This window comes from Mastigoproctus giganteus, chromosome 1, assembly GCF_048544385.1.
Source record: "Mastigoproctus giganteus isolate SK-2022 chromosome 1, ASM4854438v1, whole genome shotgun sequence".
NCBI classification, from domain to species: domain Eukaryota; kingdom Metazoa; phylum Arthropoda; class Arachnida; order Uropygi; family Thelyphonidae; genus Mastigoproctus; species Mastigoproctus giganteus.
In genome coordinates, this window is record NC_143575.1 from 51,282,575 (window position 1) to 51,309,140 (window position 26,566).

Genomic DNA, 26,566 nt, shown 5'->3' on the forward strand with positions numbered 1-26,566 from the left:
ACTATTAAAGGAATTATTATGGCTGAATATGTCCCACCAAATTAGACTGTCAATCAAGCATACTACATGAAATTCTGACAAGGCTGCTTGAAATAATTCAAAGGAAGAGACCTGAATTGTGGAAAAATGGTTGGATCTTCCATCAAGACAATGCTCCAGCATACAACATACTCTCTGTTCACCAGTTTCTGACCATAAAACAAATCCTTGTGTGTGAACATGCACCCTCCTTGCTAGAACTTTTTTCTCTTCCCTAAACTGAAAAGTGTACTTAAGAGAACCCATTTTCAGTCCATGGAAGGCTTAGAAATAAGCTGCTGAAGGGTTAAAAGGGAGATGACTTCCAGAAATGTTTCTGTGCTTGGAAGAAATTTGGAACAGTGTGTGTGTGTGTGTGTGTGTGTGTGTGTGTGTGTGTGTGTGTGTGTGTGTGTGTGTGTGTGTGTGTGTGTGTGTGTGTGTGTGTGCAAGCCCAAGGCAATTATTTTGAAGGGGATAACTTGTAAGGTATAAAATATTTCATTATATTTATTTTAATAGTCACACCTTGTATTCTCTAGTGAAAACAAATAAAACAGAACCAGAATATGCCTGCCTAATGCAAAAATTGCTGATCTTACCATCCAATTGTCTGTTCTTAAAGGTATTAAGAGGGTATATGGTTTATTTATGTGGGAACTATTGACATAAACCAAAAATGAAATGAGAACAGTCATGAGATATAAGGCCATGCTGGAAAAAATGCCACACGATAGATCAGAATATTATTATGTCTGCAGTTCTACCCAGATTAATTCTAGACTAGAGGGGCTCTGCAAGGTTTATGGAGTAAATTTTTTCTCTGCATGGCCCACCTTAGTTGGTAGAAAAAATTTTGTTTAGAATAGATTGAATTCATTTGAATTGAGGAGGTACAAGGGTTTTTGCTAATACCATAGAGGAGGTCTTAAGGTTCTGTGAAAATGTAATTGGGGAAAAGATAGGGTAGTCGTAGGAAAGGTGTATCTGTGACATGAACCACTGTTCCATCTGTACCCTCCTCAAGAGCATTTCAAAAAGAAACAGTGAAATAGGCACAATAACTGCCAATAGTTACAGGCCGCAGGAGACTTGGAATAGCTATAAGGAATTCATCATGGTTGTAAAAAGTACAAAATTTAATTACTATATAGAAGTACAAGGAGCATTGTAAACAAAATGAACAAATTTGAGCTTCTGGTCAGATCACTTAACACTGATGCTGTAAAACTACTGAGATGTAATACCATCTTTGGGATAGAGGATGAAGAATTTCATTATGGTGAATATAGCATGTTCAGGAGAGATAGAAAGGAGGGAAGGGATTATATTTCTTATGAAATGCTGCTTGAAAACAAACAGATCATTTCCAGAATCTGGTCAACCCTATATGGTGTAAAGTTGGAATTCGTTTGATTGATGACTAATGTTGTCTCACATTAGTCATCTATCAGTACTCGGGCTTGTAATCAGTAGTAAACAGAAATTATTTCCCATAATTTAAAAATAATTGGTGGAAAAAGTGCATGGGAGGAATGCTGGAGGGTTAAGTTCATAGTATTTTATTTTGATATTATTTTAATTTTCTTACGAATAAAACATTTCATAAATTCTTTGTGTTTGGAATGCTTTCCATCTCCTCTGATGTGTAAATATATACTGTACAATGAAAACAGATTTTATGACATCGTTGTAAACAAGGATTTTACTTAAGTGACATTTGCTGATTCTTTTTTAATGTCGATTTCAGAAATTCTCTTTAAATGTTTCTCGCACATAACTATTTTTTTTTTTTTTTTATTATTAAAAAGTGCTTTTATGAATAGAATCCCCTTGGTCATGAGTGTCAACCAAGGAATGGTAATTATTCATTGACTTTGCTGAAAGCATGTTTAAAATCTAGTTCATTGCATAATGGAAAAATTGGAATGTTTGCAATTTAGTAAATTACAAAGACAGAAAGTGGTTGTGTCCAAGACTTGTAGAAAAAAAGACACTATTATACCACCAGACTAATACAGCATACTAAATTAGCAATTAACCCTTAAAAAAAAAAAGTAAAGTGCAGCCATTATCAACCCACTGCAGGATGGAAGCCTCCTCAACAATTCATGCTGAGGGAAATGGACCATAATCTGCCACACTGGTCCAGTGCGGGTTGGCAGATCGACCGTATTCAGCAGTCAGGGGCTTGAACCCCGGTCTACTCAAAGAGCGTGTGCTACTGCACTCCCGCTCCTGCCCACTCGGCTACGGAGGCCACTATTAACCCTTAACCAAACTCAAAAAATTTCTAATAAACAATGTGACCAGTAAAGGTTAAAGATGTGGGCCAGTTATTAGAAGGAATGAGCAAAAAGAATAATTCTTTAAGGGGAAATAAATAAATTTTACCCATGGTTTTGAATATTCCTTCCAGTAATTTTATCTCTTGAAAAAAAAAATCCTTAGTGTCTCTTAGACCCCCCATGCCTTATACAAGGTTAAGGATATATTGTACTTGGCAAGGTATCATTCTGCTACTTGAATACCATGATACCATAACAATTAAAATAAACCGAATCGTAAAATTAAAAAACAAACTAATACTTGTCTAGCAGTGCAATAGCATAACTTCCTACCCAAGGAGACACACTCACCACAGGAAGAGTACCACATCCATAATAAATTAAAGGAAGGTCTCAGTCTGTTTTTAATTTCATGGTTTTAGTTTATTTTATTTCTTAATGTATCTTGGTGCTTAGATAGCAGAATTGCACCTTGCCAAGTATAGCCCTAATTGCTGCATGCTGTATTAGTTAAAACATGTTTAAGTGTGTAATGCTTGTAGTTCATTTATTTTTTTATTTATTTATTTTTTTTGATACAATTAAGTAGGATTAAATTTTTTGCTATTTTATTGTTCATTATTATAAGTTACAATTCATTGAAAACCTTGCTGGCCTCTTGTCATGTGTAAAGAATTAAGATGCTTTAAAAAAAACATATGGTCCTTTCATGATTTACTTTTTTTTCATTTGTGTTTTCAGTTTAATATGGTCAAAAAGTATTTACCATTTCTCAATTTAGGACATCTTAGTTTTTGCTTTAATGTGATTAGTTACAAAGCATGTGTCAGGTAACTGTATAGTGATTATAGGTCAGTGTTTGACTGTAACTGATAGCAATATTTTGTTGTGTAAATTGAATTTTTCTTATTTGTAATTATTTTTCTTAATATTAAAGTTTAACTTTATATTTTACTGTTTTTTTTTAATAACAAACATGGTGTATAAAACTGCTTTTTTTAAAATTTATCCGTAACTGAGGTTGAAAAAAACAAAAGAAGCTTAAAAAGAAAACATGAAATAAAAAACAATGTAAAACATGAAATAAAAACGTAAAATAAGGATTCATAGCTACCAATGCCAAACAGTTCTGCACTTTTACTTTTTTATTCACTGGATTGAATGCACTTAAGAACACCTAACATATAAAATTAATATTTAGTACAGGGATCCTTGTTATCCAAGAATAATTGGTTCCAGAAAATTCCACTTAAAACGGGGACCAATTTTTGTGGTACCTCACTCCTTTTTCTTGTCAATTTAACTTCAGAATGCCGAATCATATTCTTTGCTCTGCTTTTGATATCTCCTTTATTATTTAAGATGGTGTGAATTGTTGTTTCCGGGATCTCAAGGGAATGCACAATATCTTTTACTCATTCTCCACTTCTTTTATGACTTATAACTTCTAATTTAACATCTAAACCATAGCTTTTGCATTGTCTTTTTTTTTTTTTTTTTTTTCATCAGCACTTTGCTTTGAACGCATGATTAATAAAAATAAGAAAACTAAGAATTCACTTAACGTAAAAATTATTGAAAATATCAGACTCATCTACTGCAAGCAACAGTAGATGAGAAACTGACCATATGTAGAGGGAGTCGAGTCAACAGGATGCTCGCAGGAAGAGCAGGACAGAAATAGTCAAGTGTGTAGTGGGAGGGTGCTTCAACATAAATCAGAACAAAGTACATAGATATTATTATTTTTTTATGTATTATTTGCAACCTTGTAACTGCGGGGACTTTGATACCAGAGGCCCTCTGTACTAATTGACTTCGAGTTCAACCCTGCATCAGCTTGACCCCTGCATATAACCTTTCCCTTTCCATTATTTCTTATGAAATATTAGCTCTTAATTTATGCCGTGATTTTTTTTTTTTTTTAAACACATTTACTGCTTAATATGCTAAATGACAGTTCTCTTTGTACGCAGTGTAATATTGTAGTACAACGCCAAAAATAAATGCCTCATATTTGTTGTACCATTTATACTGTAAATCATAGAAAATTTCCAAATACAGTCATATGTCGATTAAAGAATAGGATGCGTTCCACGAAATTACTTCGTTAAGTGAAACTTCGTTTTCGTTTACTTCGTTTCTCTTTCATTTAACAATTGCCTATACGGAGTTATTGCATTTAACACTGATCGCTTAACAATAAATCAGGATCATTTATTGTAATTAGGATCATTTTCATTAAAAAATTTTAAAACGTTTTCAATGTCATTTAAGCACCTTTTTAAATCTTTGGTTGTTAACACTTTTTCGGCAGGAACTTCTTTAACTTCGTCTTCATTTTCTTTGTCTTCGTTGCTAACAAGGTTTTCTAAATCTTCCACTGAAAACCATCATCTTTTGCATTCAATAAATTTCTAGCATCCTCTTCATCGACATTTTCGAAACCTATTGATTGAGCCATCTGGATAACTTCGTATCTAATTTTTTGGATGTTATTTTCTTCTTCTAGTAAAACTTCTGGCCATATTTTGTGCCAAACTCCATTTAAGCATTTCCTAGTGACTTCTTTCCAAGAACTATCAATGTTTTCAATTGCATTTTTAATGGTATAGTTTTTCCAAAAAGTTTTAACTGTCATTTCCTCTTTATCCTCTAGTTCAATTGAATTGCTTAATGTTCAACGCAGATAATAAGCTTTAAATGATGCTATTACTCCCTGATCAGGGAAGTTGTGTTTGCTGGAAGAAACACAACTTTGACAGGAATGCATGTGTCCAACTTGTTAAGATTAGTAGGATGTCCCGGATCATTGTCTAACAACAAAAGAGCTTTTTCTTCAAAGTTGTTTTTTTCACAAAACCGTTTTACTTCAGGACAAAAGTGGTTAACAAACCAATCAGTAAATAACTCCTTGGTAACCCACGCTTTTCTATTTGCTTTCCATATTACAGATAAATTCGTTTTTATGTTACCTTTTAACGCCCTCGGATTTTCTGAATAGTAAACTAATAACAATTTTAATTTATAATTGCCAGAGGCATTTGACCCAAAGAGTAACGTTAAACAGTCTTTGGCTGCTTTGAACCCAGCAGCTGATTTTTCTTCAATAGAAATGAAGCTTTTTGATGGTAGCCGTTTCCAGAACAAACCGCTTTCGTCAACATTGAACACGTTCAATTATTTTCTTTAGTTTTTCTGGAAACTTATTTGCAGCTTCAACATCTGCACTTGCAGCTTCTCCTGTTAATTTTACACTATGAATCCTGGCCCATTTTTTAAATTTCTCGAAATAACCACGAGAAGCCCCAAAAGTTTCCGTAATTTCTTCAGTTTGTTTAGATTTCAGGTGATTAAACAAAAATAATGCTTTTTCTCGAATCACCATTTGACTTAAAGGCATATGACATTGTGGCATATCATCTTTCCACAAACTTAATATTTTCTCCATTTTTTTCTAAAATTGGACTCCTTAAATGGGTTAATTTTGCCACTCTAACATCTGTACAATTCTGAGCAGACTGTTTTATTTTTTTCTGATTGACTTAGTATGGTTGTTAAAGTTGATTGCGCTAATCCTAAAGAATGTGCCACATCGGATTTCTTTCGCTGCTTTCAACACGTTGTACAATATTTAGTTTAGTTTCCAAAGAAATTGCTTTTCTTTTCTTTGATTCTGACATTTTAACTAAAAAAAAAAATATTTCTATTAAAATTTATAAAATCTACATTATGTAATGCTATCAAAGAACCTATGTCAATTATACTATGTCAAGTATATGCAATGCGCCACACTGAAACAACGTCAGTCATGTATTGCAATGCACCACACAGGAAACACACCCTATGAAGTGTAAACAACGACTAAATTAGGCGAATGACACACAAAACTGTTATAACAGACACACCCACAGCTCAGGAGTACGTAATGAGTCGCCGTCAGCCACCAATCGGATGATTGTTGGACGTTGCCCTTAAATTGGAATATTTTTTATGTTAAATGGGGCTTGAAATTGCGGACTTCGTTATATCGAAGCTTTGTTATCAGAGGTAACATTAACCGAGGTATGACTGTAATATTTGTTTATATATACTATTGCTCTGTTATTGGTTGCAGAAAACAGAAAGATAAAAATTTATGGATTGTCTTCTAAAAATAAAAGAATTCAAGTCTTCTGTCACCAGTAAGACCTAAGCCTCAAAGTTTTCTGCATATGAGAAACTAATAACGTGGTAGGATTAATTACATATGAGAATAGAATATGCGACTGTAGATAAGTCGATCCAGCTTGGAAATAAAAATATGGATATAAACCCACAATTTTAACTATTTCTTCAAATAAACCTCATTCAATTATTCAAGTACATACTTTTTAAATCGAGCCTGTGACCACCAAATACGGAGGATGCGGAAAGGTCAGGGAATGACCACCGTATATCCCCGGAGCAATATGGCCTTAGTTGCTAATGCTCGTAAAAAAACCAAATAACTTTTAAAAAGGGTTGTTCAGCTGAACATGAATAAACTTAGCTACTTGGATTGTGGATCGTTTGCTGTATTTGACAGCTGGGACAAAAGTTTAAGCATGAATAGAAATTTTTATCATCACAGTGCAAATGGACTGATAGAATTCCCTTGGTCATGAGTGCCAACCAAGGAATGGTAATTGTTCATTGACTTGCTGAAAGCATGTTTAAAATCTAGTTCATTGCATAATGGAAATATACATTAATTCTTGTTTCATGTGCCGTGCCGAAATATTCTTGGTCCTGTGGGAAAAACCACAGCACTGGAAACTACACTTATGCAACACATGATGCAACAAGATTCTCTATGGCAAAGGTGCCTCTGTAGCCAGGTTGGAAGGAGCAGCAGTGCGTAGCACACGCTTCTTGATTAGACCGGGGTTCGAGCCCGTCACCGCCAAATACAGAGGATGCGGAAAGGTCAGGGAATGACCATCGCATATCCCGGAGCAATATGGCCTTAGTTGCTAATGCTCTTAAAAACCAAATAACAAACAAACCTCTATGACAAAATGTGCCAGTCTCATAGGAAGTAGCTATTGTCAGCGGTAGTTGTCAGAGAAACAGGAAATGTATAGTTCATAAAAAGGATAAGTGGAATAGAACCACAGTATATATATAGTTTGTAAAAAAAGATAGGTGGAATAAAACCATGGTATGTCAGCAGTTACCACTCTGTGCCTCTACAGAGAGGATGCATGGTGTCCGCAAGGTAGGGATAGTTCCCTGTGGAGTTACCCCCACTGCAGTCCAAGTAGGGGGGAAGGAGTTTGCCAGATGCCAGAACACTACACACACACTCTTCATATGTTTAAACCTTATGCACACCTTCCATTCTTACAGATACACAGGACAGGTATACACACTTTTTTTATATATTGCTCATTTAGGGGCAGACTGGAAGGTAACAACGGACAACCATCACTCACTCATGTGCCTCCTTTCATGCATCATACACTCAGAGACAGGATACAGGTACCATCTAAATAAATACAGCTGTAAAAACATCCACACTTTTTTTTTCTCCCATCACAACTACATTACATCAATTTGGCATTCCCGTTCACTCATCATTTGTACACAGCGATCTATTTTATAACAGTACCCTGAATAGAAGTAGCATGCACACGCACATTTTATAGGGTTTTTTTTTTTTTTTTTTTTTTTTTTCTTCAGGTTAAGTGGACTCATTTCCCACCCAGTAACTTACACATATCAACTCTAATTACACTATTACATACATTCACTCACACTTAACATACACTCCATCAAAAACAGTTCCTTTCATACTTGCACTGGGTGGGATAAAGGTTTGTAGTAGTAGGATCCACCAGTACAGAAGGGTTGTGGGGGGGGAGTTATGTTATGCTTTTAGTTAAGAAGCAGATAGAATCTAAAGCAGATTCAATCTAAAGATAGAATCTAAACCAGTCAACATGGGTGGCCAGTGCAATGTTCAGTCAGTTTGGTGTTACATTAGGACCAGGAAAACAATAATGAGAGTACGAGTGTGCTATAGGCCTAATGACTGTGATGAGTGTAATGAACAACTATATGGACAAATAGAGTAGGCAAGTAAATCAGAATATCTCATAATGGAAAATTTTAACTTTTGAAATATTGACTGCAACAACTTGTGGGTTAGTCACTCAAACAGTAGCAAGAATTTTTCTGGATTTATTGAATAACTGTTTTCTATACCAGCATGTTAAAGAGGCAGAAGAAGAGAAAGTGATTACAATGGTCTCAGTTTTTAAACTCTGTTCAGTGGGATCAACTGGTCATATTACCAACAGAAAATTCTAAATGGAAAGCATTCAGGGAAGTAATCATAGAAACTACTAGGCTTTTAATATCAACTAAGAGACACCTTTCAAGATTTAGACCTAAATGTATGTCAGATGAACTATTTAAATTAATGGCAGAGAAAAAATATACAAGGAATGCATATAAACTATCAGGGAAGACTGAAGCATACAGTAGGTATAAACCAGTCTGCAATCAAATCACAGAGGTGGTTTTTTTGGCAATTGAAGGAAGATTATGAAAAGTCTCTATCTGGAAAAAAATGCAAAGAAAAGCAGCATAGACTTCTTTACTTAGGTAAACACTACAAGGAAAGGCATGAATCACATCAGTCCACTAAGTATGGAAGGTTTAACTGTTATTCAGGTTGCTGACAAACAGTAGATATTTTGCATGTACATTCACACATGAGGAATGTTTTAGGAGTGAGGGTGCCAGAAGTATATCAAACTAACAGGTGGCTAAATAATTTTGTAAGAACTGAGAGAAAGGTAGAAGCGAGGTTTTTCAGGCTAAACGTGAATAACGTATTTTAGGCAGATGGGATTCCATTCAGTTACATTAAAAGAGTGAAGAAAACCTTTAGCCATAATTATGACGGTATCCTTTGATTCAGGGATGGTCCCTATGGACTGGTGATGTGCAAATGTAACTCCATTTCACAAAGAGGATTCATAGAGTGAAGTGAGTAAATACAGGCCTATAAGCTTGACTTCTGTTCCAACAAAAATGATGGAATCGCTAATTAAAGAAGTAATGTAGGATCATTTAGACAGGAATGCAGTTATATGGCACTCACAGCATGGATTTGGGAAGGAGCGATCTTTTCTGACCATTCTGATTGAATACTATGATGCAGGAACAAAGGAACCAGATACAAAATATAATTTTGACATTATATACTTACATTTCAGAAAAGCTTTTGATACTGTTTCACATGAAACAGTGATGACAACAATCAGGGTATGCTACTGCAACAAGGTCTAGAAAAATTAGGCAGATGGGCTGAAAAGTGGCAATTGAAGTTTAACATTGACAAATGTATGATACTACACATTGGTAGCAGTAACTCCAGGTTAATGTACCAACTCTGAGGTACTACGCTCCCTTACTTTTACTTTCCTTACAGGGGGCCTTTCCCCCCTGTAAGGAAAGTAAAATGAATGAAGGTAAAATTTTCACTGTCACAAAGGATTCCAGAACTAAAAGCCATAAATTCAAATTATGGAAATGGTTTAGACTGGATTGGAGGTAGCTTTCTTTTAGCCAGTGAATTGTTGATTACTGGAACACGTTACCTCTGCAGGTAATGAGACTGACAGCATGGAGAATTATAAAGGTCAACTGGATAGTTACCTATGTGAGGAGGGAAATACATAATTAGCCAATTTTCTTATATACATTTTATATAATTGTCTTTTATTTTTTATATCTTTATATTTTTATTGTTATTTTTCATTTATTATTATTATTTTTATTTATTTTTTTGGCTGGTGTACCAAAGCCTGTGGCTTCTTTGGTTATAGTGGCTAATACTGAATGCAGTATTTCCTAAGAAAACATGCAGAGGCTTAATAGCTTCAATGCAACTCTCTCATTGCCAGAGGTGTATTGCTAAAAAAAATAGTACCAAAACGCTCGTTGATTAACCACATATGCTTTTTTCATTTGCAAAAATAAATAATTCAAAGATTAAAATATTTATTCAGTATTTATTTATAACTATTAAATAAAAATTTCAAAAGTAAAAAACAGACAAAAAATTTTAAAAATCAGAAAAGAAAAAAAAAACAAAAACAAAAACTCCAAAATAATATACAAAAGTTTGATGTATAAAAATAATATACAAAATAATATATAAAAAAAACTGTTCAGAAGAATCATAGAAATTCCCATACAGGATCAATTACTTATTCTTGTGTGACTGCCCTTTTTGTTTGTTGGTCAACAGCAGAAAGATGAGACCGCAACCAGGTTTGGACATAAAAATTTGGATTCCATAATTTTAATGGTGGACTGTGTAGGTTAATAAACAACAAATTTGCCACTTGTTTGACAAGAATACGGGATCTTTTCTCAGTTAATGTTAAATTCATACTGCTGAAGCCACGCTCGCATACAGAAGAACTGTAAGCCATAATTTTGGAATAAGTTTTTAAATGTTCCAAATCTGTGGGGACACTATGACCACCATTAGCTAAATAATCCCTGTAGGCATTCAAACATTTTGTGAAAGATAAATTAAAACGTTTATAGAGAGATCCTATTTCATTTTCTCAAATCCAAAATCAATTTCAGATGGCCATTTGCTTGGTTCAAGAATTCGCAACTCTTTTATAATGTTTGAAGTTGAAATTCCTTCAATAAATTCAGTAGAATTTGTACTAATGCTCAGCCTATGCTTCATTTTATTAATGATACTGTTTAGAAATTGATTTCTATGAAATTGCATTGCATTTTTTCAATAGCATCTGAGTCTTCTAGGCGCCTCCGTAGCCAGGTGGGTAGGAGCAGCAGTTCGTAGCACACGCTTCTTGATTAGACCGGGGTTTGAGCCCGTGACCACCAAATATGGAGGATGCGAAAAGGTCAAGGAATGACCACCGCATATCCCTGGAGCAATATGGCCTTAATTGCTAATGCTCCTAAAAACCAAATAACAACAACTGAGGCTTCTAACAACTTTTTTCCTTGTTGAGGATCTTTTAAAAATTCCAAGTAACAAATTGTACAATGAATCAATTTGTCTGCATCTATTGTAGTATCTCTTTTTTGCAATGACTGAAAGAATCAATAGTTCAAACAATGCATCGTACATCAGGGCTAAATTTAGAACAAACTGTTTGGATAAAATTTGTTTATATAATCCGTTGAACATGGATTGTTCAGTTTTGTTTCGGTTGTTATCTTTACTGGCATTTTCAAAATGATGGCATAAAAATGCAAAATTTTTCCAAACTGCTGATACGGTCCTAAAGGAGCTGGCCACCCACCTTACTTTAAATACCTGTCCAATCCTTTTAATTTCTTTGCCGATGCTGGTAGCACATGCTTCTATTTCTCTCTGGTTTTTTGGAGATTGACTGTACAAAGTGTACAGCTTGTCCATAAATATTTGAAAATGGTTAATTCCATGAACTTCTGATATTGCATCTCCAACTGATAACTCAAGCTGATGGTTTAAATAATGCCATATGATCAAATTTGGATATTTTTCTAATAATTTATTTCCAACTCCAGATTTTCTGCCCAACATAACACCGCCTCATCGCTCGTAAAATAAATTAAATAGTGTTTTAAATAATTGTCGTCAAATCCATATTTTTCAAGACATTTTAAGAGACACTGTTATTGTGAAAGCTGTTTGATCTGGCAATTCGATTAAATCAAGAAACGAGTAATGTGGATCTTTCATTTTATTGGTTTCACATTTTAAATAAATAATTAGAGTAGATTTCTTGCTTAGAGTGGTAGATTCATCAATGAGAATTGATAAGTTTCCACGTATGGCCACAGTTTGTTGGCACAATTTTAATTTCATTTGCCTTGTGACATGCTCTATTATATTAGTAGCACTTAATCTTGAATGCAAACTGTGAGCAATAACAGTGCCATTTAATTATTGAAGTTGTAATAACTCAAAATAGTCAGAATATGGTCGATCATGTTTCACAAATAACCCCGGGGGGGCTCACATCTGGTGAGTATGGGCTTGGCACACCTAGGGTCCTGAGCTGGATATCATCATTCTTCTCTTTTTTGGTGATTCCCTTCTAATTTCTCTCTCTCTCTCTCTCTCTCTCTCTCAGCTAATAATAATAATAATATAATATGCAGTTCTAAAAACCTTACAGGTTCTAGAAATTTCAGAGTCATTCATTTGATCAGTTACTGCTTCTAAATGTTGTTCATTTGTAGCTTGCAAGATTTTTTCAGCCAGTATATGTGAAGTACTTTTTGAATGTTCATAAATTTTCTTACGCAGAAATATCAATTCTATCTTTGCCGTAAGATGATACCACTACCAAACTCCATTCCTTTGAAATGCTAACTCCCTGCATTTTAGACAGCCCTAATTTTTTTACAGCAGCACAAGTCAAACATCCTAATTTTCCGGTGTCGCATGTAAGCCAAGGATATGCTTTTTTCTTCTCAGTCCACATGTCAGCATTCCAAACGTGAGGCCAATTAAATTTTAATTCTGTGTCACTGTTTCTCTCATCTTTAGATTTTGATGGAAAAAGAGGTCATGTCATTATTATTTCCACATGTTTATATATTTTCTTGCACAGTTTCAGTTTTTTATCAAGAAATCTATTTAATGTTGTTTGCTTGTGTTTTTTGCTCATTTTGTATTTAATTAAAATTTCTTCTTTTAATTTTTAAATACTGAAATTATGTAAATTTAAATTTATATATTTAATCCCATGAAAGTTAATTTTTACTTTAGAAGAAACAGTTATAAATAAATTAATTAATTAATTTAAATAGTGGAGATTGGTCATAAACTCAATGTACATATTATATATATAATACATATATCAATGACAAAAAAAAAATTCTGTACCTCGTTCTCCAGAAGTCTATACAATCACACCACATCGACTGTACAGTAACTGAATCAGACTTTAGACTCACAGTTCATAGAACAACCAGTTCTAGCGTTCAGCTCATGCTTAATCAAAATGCAGCGTTCGCCCGCATCACAGTAGATCTCATTCATTGGATCTCTTTATCTAACACATTACTTTATTAAGAAAAGTTCAAGTTTCATTTCATTGTGAAATTTATATTTTTGTTTTTAAATAAATTTTTAAAGAAATCTATTAATTTTAAAGATTACTATGCCTCCATAGCCAGGTGGGCAGGAGCAGTAGTGCATAGCGCACGCTTCTTGATTAGACCGGGATTCGAGCCCATCACCACCAAATACGGAGGATGCGAAAGGTCAGGGAATGACCACCGCATATCCTCCACCCGAATAAAGGGTGAGGGTTGGTGTCAGGAAGAGCATCCAGTCATAAAAATTGCATGTCAAAACAATAAAAACGCTGACCCCATATAATAATGGGAAAAGGCGAGGACAAAAAAAAAAAAAAAAACTATTAATATATATTTTTAGTAGCAATGGGTAAAATAGGTATTATTTCTCCCTCCCCTTTGATTATGCCATTGTTTCATAATATTAGGTGTATAAATTTAATAATTTTCTGTTGCGACATTTAGAAAAAAGTACCATAACATTGTTCCGGTGTGTTCCAGCCGAATACAGTACTGCTCATTGCATATCTGATAATAGCTTTAATGTGAGTTCAGGTACAAGTTTTCATCAAACTTGTCACTGTTACTAAAAAGAAAAGAAAAAGTTGTAGAGTTCTTGAATAGTTCCAAAAAAAATCATTGGTTGCATTTGAAACCCCTTGTAGCATCATTTATTACTAAATAAAATCTATGGGCTGTACTGCAAGTGAAATGCTCCTTACAGAACAAATTATCATGAACAAAAAATTACAAAAATATTGTTGGTTCACAGCTTTTTTCAATAGTATAAACATTGCATAAAAGTACAGTGATTGTCAGCAAATCTTTGCTACAAATTACAATTCTGCAGTACATGTAATAGGCTTCCACTTAACATAAGAATATCAAAACCAAATAAGTCATCACTACCATACCATTATGGTGCGTTGTCCATGTGCTGTGTACACTTTGTGGCACAGCCCTGCACATTCAGATCCCATGAGGTGTTATGTGAAAATTTGGAGTGTCTTTTGAGGTGTATAGTGTATGGAATATAAATTCAAGGCATTGTGTTTACTGTTATTATTACCACCAGTCAGGTGGTAATAATAACAGTTGATGTGGATGGTCGTTATGGAACAAAATTTCATCATTTTTCTATTAAAGTAATTACGTATATGTCAAAAATACAATATTTTAAGAGGAAACATTTTAAAGATTCTTTGAAAGAATATAATTCACCAGCAGAGTTAGTTTACACAATGAAGATTTATATCATGTTACACAATGGATAATTATATATGAGAATGGAGTTGTGGAAAATGCAGTGTTTCAGAAAATAAGTTTATAAGATGCTATGAACAGAACATATTTAACATTAGGTAAATATTTAACATTCAGTCATAAAATAATGTACCTCACTAGTTAAAAACCACTATATTATACTGCATAATTAAAAATTGTTTCCCAAAACCTCACCACACGATGTTTGATTTGGCATAAGCTGGAAGTTTGAGACCTGTTAATAAGTATATAGTACAGGAACATCAAATCAACCAGGCTATTGAGTGGTGAGTATTATCGAATCCTACGAAAATTTTCACCAATTCCCCATACGGCCATTTCAAAATCTGGTTGTACTTCATCAGTGGAGAGCTAGGTATAGGCAAAGAATTGAGAATTGAAAGAACTTCCTTATGCTGACCTAACTACAACTGTTTGATTCCAACTACATGTGGCATTCCATTGAAAGTATGGGTGGGGGGGGACAGAACAGTAATCCTGAGAAAATCTTATGTCAAGGTGAAGCAAGAAAAAGAAAATAGAATAAATGCCTCTTAGCACTCGTTGTGCAATAGTGAGAGATGCTGAAAGTAACAAGCTTAAGAAAAGTTAAGTCAGGAAAATAAAAAAAGCATATTAGTACTAGTAATGGCAAAATATACAAAGAAGCAAGCATATACAGCATCAGTAAAAAAAAAAAAAAAAAAAATGAAAAGAAAAGGAAAAAGAACATGCAATATGTTCATCCCCCCATCCAACAGTTTGTCTAATTCTTTCTTACATTTATTCAAACTACCCACTGTCACAACACCAGATAAAAGTTTGTTTCAAAAATGAACTACCCACAAACTAAAAGCAATTTTTCACACATCTATCCTGCAACCATCCATCCTCAAATATAAATTTATGCCCCTTATGTGTGTTGTCTAAGCAAGAGTAGGGATGCCATCAGCATTTAGCTTACTCAGTCCATTCATAGCCTTAAACACCTCAATCAGATCTCCTAACAGGAGCGTTTCATTCTCCACTACTCTGAGTATGGTACCACACAATTGGTACATTAATCTGGGATTACTGCTGCCCATGGACAGTATCTTACATTTTTCAGTGTTAAACTTCAGTTGCCACTTCTCAGCCCATCTGCTTTAAGGTGTAACGATATACCATCACTACACCTGTCATTTCACTTTTTTATAATTAATAGTAGTTTGTTATAAGCAGCTATATAAAAAATATCAATTTATATACAAAATTTTTAACAAAATATCTAAATTTTAATTTTTATATTAATTGTTCCATACATATTGTAATCTTGGGGCAGATTGCAAGGCATGTTATCTTGTAAGTGTAATCAATTATATGTTGAGAATTTAATTTACTGCCATATCGCATTATTAAATAAGTCATTATGCTTTTCAGTATCACCTGGAAGTAAGTGTCAAGAGCATCTAAACACCCAAAAACCAAGGGCTAGTTCTGTGCCAAATTTTAAACCACTGCAAGGTAAATTGAATTACATTATCATAAATAGTTGAATTTTTATTTCATGTGTTGCAAGAATTAAATTTTAAGTGTACAAGAAGCTTATTAGATAATGTGGGTATACAAGGTTATATGCTGTTTGCCGCTGAATTATTAGTATTATTATTGACAACATAATGCTTTTATCATGTTTCCAATACTAATACTTCTTATGGAAACTTGAAAATGAGCTGGAACAGTAGAAACATTCTTGAAGTGTGTAGGTAGTAACCACTTTGTACTTATTTGCTGTGCTGTATATCAAGTTGCACTAAAGTTGCTATCCCTGTCTGTGTTTATATATCTCTGTCAGGCTGTTAGTTACCTATCTATTATCTAATTTTAAAGTATCTAAGAGATAGAAATTATCTAATTTTGAATCATCCTTCAGAAGGCAGTATGGATATTAGTTAGAAACCATAGCAGCAACATGACTACAACAATTACAAGAAATAGATAGCATAGAAATAGTTTGAATAAAAGCAAATGATTTAGATTTAAGTCAAAATCCTACCACATTTCATGCAGATGTATTAAGATTTTTACTTGATCGAAAAACTTCTAATCCTTGAATTTGAAAACAGCCAGTACATTGTATATTCTTTTTTTTTGGACTTAGCAAAACATTTTAAAAAAAAGTGGCAGATGATACTGTTTGTTAATCTATGAAAGAGTAAACTTTAGTTTACTTTTCACACAGTGTTATAGTACAGGGGTTTCCAATCTACTTTTTAACTTGAGCAATGCTAACAAAAAGTGTCATTTTCATGTATCACCTTCTTTTTTTTTTTTTTTTTTTTAAATAGAGTAAATGCTATTTATTTTTTCCCTCTGTATTACTGAAAAACAGGGAACCAGCAGTGCTAACTATACCTTAGGTTGTGAAGTTATGGCATAGGAAAAATAATTAATTTCTGTCTATCTGTCCGTCACAGCATTATATCTCTGGAACCACTCAGCCTATTGACTTGGAATTTTGCATGGGTTTGTACATCATGTGGGCCAGCATAATGCCATATTGATCGTTGTTGACAAAATTTTGTCTGAGAAATTGGTGGGGGTGGGGACAAAAATGTGGTCGACAACCTGTAGCTTATTTTACACCGTTGGAAAGAGCTCAACAAGTAGATTTAAAATATAATTTTAAAATATTTTTAAAATTAAAAATGGCAATGCCAGACAGGAAAATGAGAGTAATTTTCATGTCCCTCCCCTCTATTTCTGTTGCTAATGGTGCTAAAAATTTAAAAATCTCATTAGCTATGCATTATTCGATGCTTATCGAGGGAAAACTATTCCGATTGAAATCTATCATTTACTTTTTGTGTTAAAATTAAAAAACCAATTTTTTATTGCACTTCAGTAGTGTGCTTTTTTGTACTAAGTAACTTTTTTTGGTGACAAAAAGGTTGCTAAATAGTTAGTTAATAATTTTATAAAGGTCATTTATAAATTTTGTAACAAGAAGTATTTTTTAATAATTTTCAAAGATGGAGTTGTCCCGAAAAGGAGGTACTCAGAGAGCCAGTGTTGAGGTGCCGCTGGTGGGGAGGTGCCTGTGCAGAGTCTTGCATGGCCCTCACCTGCCAGTCACTTCTCCCCCAAGACTTTAATCGCTTCTCCAGGAAGAAGTCGGAGTCGCTTCTTCCACCCTTGTCATTCACAACAACTGGAAAGACTCAAATAGACAACATTTTCGTTAGTTACTCAGTTTTAGGCCAAGCCGGGGTACTAGAAACTTTTTTCAGTTACCATAAAGCTCTCTATTTGAGATTATTATTATTATTATTAGCCATATGGCGCAAGGAAGCCTGAGGCGCTTATGCTGCACCAGCCAAAAAAAAAAATTGAGTTACCCTGAGAGAAAGAGAGAGAGAAGTAGAAGAATGATGATATCCAGCTCAGGACCCTGGGGTTATACTACACAAACTACCATTCATGACTATGGACCCTTTAACCCGTAGTGCCCGGCACTCAGTAGTTGACCGATTTAATTTTATTTTTTCATTGTTTCATTTTTTCCAGTATTATCAACTGAAAATAATGAAAAAAAATTAATCATGTGCATAACACTGTATGATTCTAAAGGTGGCAGTGGAAACTATCCAACATATCTATTTATTTCATTAATCTTAATTTTTTTAATAATGACTAACAAGTTTGAGCTTCTGCAGACCTTTCAGAACCAAGTTATTGATGACGAATACAACTTTCTGAAAGTGATAAAACCCAAGAAACCTATAGGCAAAAAGATATCCAAAGAAGAAAAAATTAGTCAAGAAACACGTCGTGATGAACCAAAGATGACAAATGAAGAGCAAGATAAACACTGACAAGGACAAAATTTAGTATACTGAGTTATGCAAAGCCATTAAAAAGAGACTCCAAGAGGACATAAGAAGATATAACACAAGAAAAAGTAGAACAAGCATTAAGGGAAAACAAGGGACTTAAATCAGCAGTCGTGAACAGTAATAAAGAAAGACTAATGAAAATAAAAGAAAAACAGTGATGAATCTGAAGAATGGTGATGGTGTACTTATAAATTGCAGAGAGGGCATAACATAATTCAAATTAGCATTAATTGAGGCATGATGCAAGAAAGCAAGCTCATACTGCATCAGCCAAAAAAAAAAAACTTTCCCATTTCATCCATCCAGTCACTCCAAATGTCTATTTCACCCTTAAATTTATTTAAGCTGTCAACTTCCACAACAACAGATGGAAATCTGTTCCAGCAATCAATTACCGACTGGCTAAAGGCAAACTTCCGCACATCTATTCCACAACTGTCTTTCCTCAATTTGAATCTATGCCCCCCCAGGATCTTAATCTGAGCAAATGGAAGTATCCCTTCAGCATTGAGCTTGCTCAAACCATTTGAAACCTTATCAGATCACCTGACAGGTGCCTAGTTTTCAGATGTTTCAACTTGCAGAGCTTAAACCTCTCATCATAGGCGCACCCCTTTGTTCCTCTCACCAATCTTGTTGCCCTTCTCTGTACTCGTTCTAGCAACTCTACACCTTCCTAAAATGAGGCCTCTAGACCAGTATGCAGTACTCAAGGTGTGGCCTGACCATTGCCTTATAAAAAAGGATAATCACCTCCTTGTCTCTGCTAGCAAAACTCCTATATATCATTGACAAAACTCCATGACCTGCTCTGGCCGCCCGTCTGCATTGCTCAGAGAACTTTATATCTCACTGCACAATTACCCCCCCAGGTCTTTTTAATTCTCCACCACCCCGAATGTAGTACCACACAGTTGGTGCATTTCTCTTGAATGATAATGAACCCATATGCAATACTTTGCATTTGTCAATGTTAAACTTCGGTTGCCACTTCTCAGCCCATCTGCCTAACTTTTCTAGATTCTGTTGCAGTAGCATACTGTCTTTACTGTCATTAACAACCCTGCCAACCTTTGTATCATCTACAAACTTGGACATTAAGCCTGATATATCTTCATCCATATCACTGATAAATACACAAAACAACAATGGGCCCAGCACCGAACCCAGGGGGACTCCACTAATAACATTAATCCACATAGAGCAGTGTCCATTTATTACCACTCTCTGCCGTCTCCAACTCAATTATCCCTTTATCCATTGCAGCAACTTGCCCTTAATACCATACTGCTCCAGTTTGTACAGCAGTTTTCCATGTGCCACAGTATCAAAAGCTTTCCTGAAATCCAAGTATATGATATCAAAATTATTTTTTGCATCCAGTTCCTTTGTGATCACATCGTAGTATCCAATCAAATTGGTCAGACAAGCACTGCTTATATATGTGTGGATAGCAGAAGCCTACTACAAAATACAGCAGGCCTCCGTTATAATGCAGTTCGCTTTACGCTGATTCGCTATAACGCTGTTGTTATATTATAACCCGTATCTGACTATAATGCTGTCACAGATCACTATAACGCTCTTTTACAGATTGCATTTTTGGCATATTTAACGAAATCGTTTCATTTGATGGAGTAGATAGCTTGAAAATAAATAGCAAAACAGCATTAAAACGTTTCCCATGCCGACTTGAAAATTTTTTCGCACGCTCAGTGAAATTTTTTCGCACGCTAATTTAATTGCAGTACAGTCACTTGTTACGTAGTTCCGAGATCAACATTTTAAAAAATGACAAGTATATTTGCTTGTAATATTTGCGTTATATGCATTTATCCGAAGTCTGGTCATCACTCAGTACAGTATTAGACATCGTGCATAACAGACAGTTTACTTGAACATTGTATCGTAATTAATGCAACCAACGCAGTTGCATTTTCGAAGAGTTAATAATGGCTGATAAGAATGAAAAAGCAATGTCTGGGTGCAGTACGAAGACTATAAATGTAAGAAAAACACTGAATTTGAAAATTAAATTAGACGTTTTGAAGCGAATCGATTCCCGTCAACGACAAACAGATGTGTTCCATAATTTAGGACTTGCAACTTTAACTGTAAGAACAATTATAAAAAAAAATAAAGAATTAATTTTAGCAGCAGGAAAGATAGCTGTTCCACTGCAAGCAACTAGGGCTAGGTCGGCTATTAGGATTGAAATGGAAAAGACTTTTAACTAATTTTATTGAAGATAATGTCCAGTGCAGAATTCAGTTAAGTTAAATATTATTGAAAAAAAAGAGAGAGAGAGTGAGAGAGAGATTAGCCAATATGATGATCTGAAGAAAAGTCACCTAAAAAAAAAAAAAATGTGGAACCATTTAAAACTGGTAAGGGCTGGTTGAATAGATTTAAAATCTAGGGAGAAGCTGCAAGTGCAGATCAAGGAGCCGAAACTTTCAAAAAAGAACTTGTTAAAATTATTGAAGAGGGGTATTGTGTGTTATACTTCCCAACAAGTTTATAACATAGATGAAGCAGGACTTTTGTGGAAACGAATGCCTAAAAGAAGTTTCATATTGAAAGAAGAAAAAACATGCCAGGTTTCAAAGCGGCGAAGGATCGGGTGACTTTATTGTTGGGCGGTAACGCTGTAGGGGATTTAAAATTAATACCCCTTTTAGTTTATTTAGAAGAAGGCCAAAGTTCAACCCAAAATCGACACATTTTTCATGATTAAATTCATCAGTTAAATTAAATCAATTTAGATCAATTAAATTCATGATTTTAATTGGAATTTTAAGTTTAATTTTGATACATACGTAGTTACCACATAATTATATACGTATGTAATGCAGAATATTTTATATGTACAAATATTTGAATATTAAATATTTTGACCGACATTTGTGCATCTTTTCACTACCGTTTATTATTGATTAGGAAATATCCTATGGCACCGACCACAACTTACAAATACATATGTTACCTTATGTGAATGATAAGCTCGCTTAGCGCGGATTCACTTAGCACTCTATTTTTCCGGAACGAATTAGCAGCGTTAAGCGGGGGTCACCTGTATTATCGAATGAGCAAGTGAATGATGCCAGCATCAGGGAAGATGGATCACAAATTTGCAACACATATAACATGCCCAATATCCTTGCTGAGGGGGTAGAACATGCATTGAAGAAAATGGAAAATCAAAAAGCCCCGGGTAAAGATGAAGTTACTGTATAGAATTGTTAAAACTGGGAGGAAGAGACATGACACAGAAACTGACAAGACTCTTCACAAAATACATTAGAAAAGGCGCAACGCCAAAGGAATGGAATAATGCAATCAAAATTTTGCTACATAAGAAAGGAGAAAAATCAGGAATTGGAAATTATAGACCAATTAGTTTGTTGTCCCACATCTACAAGTTGTTCACAAGGGTCATTATCAAGTACTCTTTCTAATCTGTCATTACTAACAGATTAGAAAGAGTACTTGATAAGAATCAACCGAAAGAGAAAGCTGGCTTTAGGACAGGATTCTCAATATGGATCACTTTCACGTAATATCACAACTAATGGAGAAAATAAATAAATAAATATAAAATGCCACTATGCCAGGCATTTGTGTATTATGAAAAGGCATTTGACACATTCAGCATAAGGCAATGTTCCGGGCACTGGAATGACAAGGCAGAGATACCCCATATATTATGATATTGAAGAAAATTTATGAGAATGCTACTTTTTTTATTAGACTAGACAAAGACAGAAGCAAATTTAAAACTGAGAAAGGAGTTTGACGAGGAGACAATATCTCCAAAGTTGTTTACTGCTGCCCTTGAAGAAGATTGGACTCGTTGCAGAAAGGAGTCAATGTGATTGGAGAATACCTAAACCATTTACGATTTGCAGATGACATTGTGATCGTAAGCCATGATCCCGAAGAATTAGAGGAAAATCTTAATCAGTTATGCAGAATTAGTAAGGATTTCGGACTAAAGATGAATGTGGTAAAAGCAAAAGTAATGATGAACAAGTATACCACAGAAAAGGATATAACCATTGAAGGAGCAGAAACTGAAAAGCTGGATTCATATACTCTTCTTGGACAAGTCATTAGCTGTAATAATGATAAATGGCTGGAAGTCAAGAGAAGAATAAATGTCGGATGGATAGTGTTCAGGAAATATAGTCACATACTGAGGAGCAATATCCCAATTTGTCTGAAATGTAAAATATTGAACTAATGTATAGTCCCCGCCATGACTTATGGAAGAGAAGCTGAAAACTACACAGCGAAGAATGGAACGAATTATATTAGGAATCAGACTGTTGGATAAGAAGAGAAACACATGGATTAGGCAGCAGACTTAAATAAAGGACATTCTTATCAAAACTGAAGAACTGAAATGGACTTGGGCAAGAGGAGCAAAAAAGAAAACCTGGAAGACAACAATGGGGATGGACGGATGAAATTCAAGAGTTTGTCGGCAGTAAATGGATGGCCATTGCACAAAACGGAAGGAAGTACAAATGTGCTGGAGAGGCCTTCAGCCTGCAGTGGATTGAAAATGGCTGATGATGATGATGATATACTAATTTTGCTGTGTATTTATTTCTGATCCACTAGAATTTACCATGTTTTGAGAAAACTAAATCAAAACCAAACTTCAGCCTATCGTAGTACTGAAATGAAGTCACATGATTTCTTCATAAATCAGTAATTGTCAGTTTATATATATTTTTGTCTAGTTTAGCCCTTAGCAGTTTTTGCTATCTGTTATGTTTTCGCTCTCCAGAGGGGTGAGGTGCTCCCAATATCTTGCACCTTCAGTGTAGATCCAGCGTAATGTGTTATGCCTTCGCTCTCCCGAGGGGTGAGGTGCTCCCAATATTTTGCACCTTCAGTGTAGATCCAGCGTAATGTGTTTGCCTAGTGGTCATGATTAGAACAAAATCTCGTATATCCTCAACGTAGAAATTGGGAGAATAGAAACTTGCCCTTCCCTTGTCACAGTTTGGATTTGATTTTGATATTACACAATGCGAAGCATTGTGTAATATTGAAATAAATTTAAATTTAATATTAAAATTAAATTTAATATTTAAAAAAAGAAAACAAAATTAAGAACCATTTGTTAATAATAGCTGATGGTTATATGTCTTTTAATAATTCATTCTTCATTTCTCTTTTTGATGCTTGCTACTAATAATATCTATTATTTAGGATTATTACCATTAGTTAACATAATAAATTGAAATTGTTTTTATTTGGTATAGATTCACCACGAGTAATAATAGATTCTAACACCTCCACTTACCCAAAGAAAAAGAAAAACTCTGCAGATGGTGGTTTTAGATATTCCTCAGCAAGACCTGCAGATGATGAAAAAGAACATTGTATAAATAATGGTTCTACAACAGTTGTTCTTCCTTCCAGTCAGCCTCTGCACATAATTGATGTATATGAGATAGCTAGATTACAGGAAGAAAGTAAGTCCTTATTAAGCAAGCTCATTAAAGTTTGTTAGTATATTTAGACAGTTCTGCTATGAGAGCTGCTTGAAAAATAAGGTAATAGTTGTTTTTGTGAAAAGCCACATAACAGTGACATGGCACATAAATGAAGGCACATTAATTCACTACTTTTCAACATAGTCGCCCATTACATTCAGGCACTTGTCCCACCCATGTCATGAGTGTGGTTGTGTCTCTGTCATAAAATTTGATGACGTCTCATTCAACATGTTTAAGTGCACTGTTGTCATCAACTTTTTCATCATCCAAACTGGACCCCAGCAAAATGTTTTTCAAAGGCCCGAACAGATGAAAGTCTGGTGGGACAAATTTGAAACTCTTCTGATTAGTCGAGCACCTCTTATCATTAATGCTGTAATTACTGTCATGCAGATAGCTGTATAGTTTTTTTCAGCCTTATGTGAACTGAGTGGACCAAAAACATTTATTTCTTAGACATGACTGTTGGAATACACAGTTACTGGTGAATTTCTGTGGACTTTGTCTCTTTGGCATATAGAAATTGAATAACTCTATGCATTTCTTAATTTGTCCATGTTTCATTGAATAAGTGAAACATTATGTCCCTTTATTCACACATTTCACTATTAGGAAAGGCACAGCTTCTCCCCAGAAACATCTGTTACCTTACTTAAACAGTAATTGTATTACTTTATGTATTAATAGCATTAGCAAAAACATGAAATTGCTGGTTTCAAATTCAGTAGTACCAAGTTAAATGTAGGTTTTATGGATATCTGCAAAAATATAACAAATTTCAAATAAATTTTAATATTTGTAATTTTCATTTTGATTTAAAAAAAAAAAATAGTTATTCCCAAATGTTAAAATTAACTGTGTATATATATATATATATATATATATAATATCATATCACTTTCTAACATTCTTTGATTCCACCATGACTGAATAATTAAAAGATAATTAAATTAAATAATTATTTAGCCACTGTGACATCAGAGCATTCAAGAGACCTTTTTGACAACACACATTTCTCCCACCCAAACCCTGAGAAGCGAAGCTAAAATAAAATTATGGCAAAACTGTAGCCATATTATTACTACTTTGATATACTTTCAGACTTTATTGCTTCAAATTTTTATGAGAGAAACTTACAATATCTTTTAACTTGTTATGTAGAATTTTATCAGAAAACTGCTTTGAGTGAATGCTTCTTTTTTTGCTCTTTCTCTCTCTCTCTCTCTCTCTCACACATTTATTGCATGTACTGAAAATGATAAAATTTGAATAACTTTTGAAGAATAAATTTTGCATTTTAACAAAAATTTGAACAGGGGTTGAAGAGTCTTGGGTGTGTGTATGTTCAATACCCCCAGTATCAGACAAAATTGTCACCAAGGCCAAAAAGGGCATGGCAGTCAAAATCATATGTGAAGGTCATGCAAATTGCAATTTGTGACAAGGGGATGATACTATCTGAATTCATTCCATAAGGTGTCGCTGTTAATGCAGCCTACTACTAAAGAGTTTTAACCCCTTCCCAGAACATTTTTTTTTCCTGAAAATGTGCCATAACAGATGGTCTTTTTTGTTTTACAGACTAAAAGTATGCATCGTGCAAATACTCATTGTATAGTTTTTTATAAATTTTTTAGTAGAAAATACATGGGAGTAATTAATCCATTTGGGCTATCCCGAGTTATCTCATGTATGCCAAAAAGTTTGCAAATTATACAGATTTTTTTAATAAATTAGTGCTTGAGCTAAAAGAAAGGAACAGAAAAACACTCTTCACTACTCATTATATAAATAAATTTTAAAAATCAAGTGGAACACACAAGCAATAATCGTGAACTAACTATATTCTAACACATGCCCACCGCAAGTGGATAGGCGAGGTAAGCATCGCTTACGGGCAGCAGTTCAAGAGGGCGGCGAAATATTTTCCGATATAGTTTTCTAATTGGTTCATAATTTTCTAATTCAGCATTTAGGATGGCAAATTTTATTTTGCTTACTGGTGACACATAAGAACATGCACTACTGTTCTGATATTGCTGTGCAATAAGTAAATATAAGTAAAATGAAAGCCAGTTGTCTGTTGCCAGATGTAAGAAAATCCTGAGAAAATGTGGTTCAATCCTAAATTTGGAGGTACAGTCGATTCCGGTTATTTGGGACACATCGGGACTAGTGCATTTTGGCCCAATTAAGCGGCTGTCCCAATTATCCAAAGTTTCACGTAAATAGTTAAAAATACAATGCCTCCCCCCCTTACAATTGGTTCACAGTACAATCAGATCACGTTACGATGAAGTCGCCATTGTAAAGTACTGTTCACTATACGATGTGTAATAAGCGCCGGTCGTTGTGATCACGTTTGTGAATTGAATTTTAATTCAATTAAACAGCGATTCTAATTAACGAAAATAGGAGGAATATTATCCACAGGCTATAAAAGTAAAGATATATTAAGTACAAATTTACCCTTTATTACCTTACCAATTAAAAAATTAAATGATACGTGAAATTC

General features: G+C 34.3%; 1 protein-coding gene across 4 annotated transcripts in view; it reads left to right on the forward strand.

The window, feature by feature from the left end:
- LOC150090793 (SLAIN motif-containing protein 2-like) overlaps window positions 1-26,566 on the forward strand; it is a 176,633-nt gene that overhangs the window by 52,345 nt on the left and 97,722 nt on the right. For all 4 annotated transcript variants that reach the window (XM_090372767.1, XM_090372776.1, XM_090372785.1 and 1 more), the window contains 2 exons: window positions 16,083-16,166; window positions 23,815-24,027. In XM_090372767.1, coding sequence (XP_090228893.1) covers window positions 16,083-16,166; window positions 23,815-24,027 — 297 coding nt within the window. The remainder of the gene's footprint in view (window positions 1-16,082; window positions 16,167-23,814; window positions 24,028-26,566) is intronic.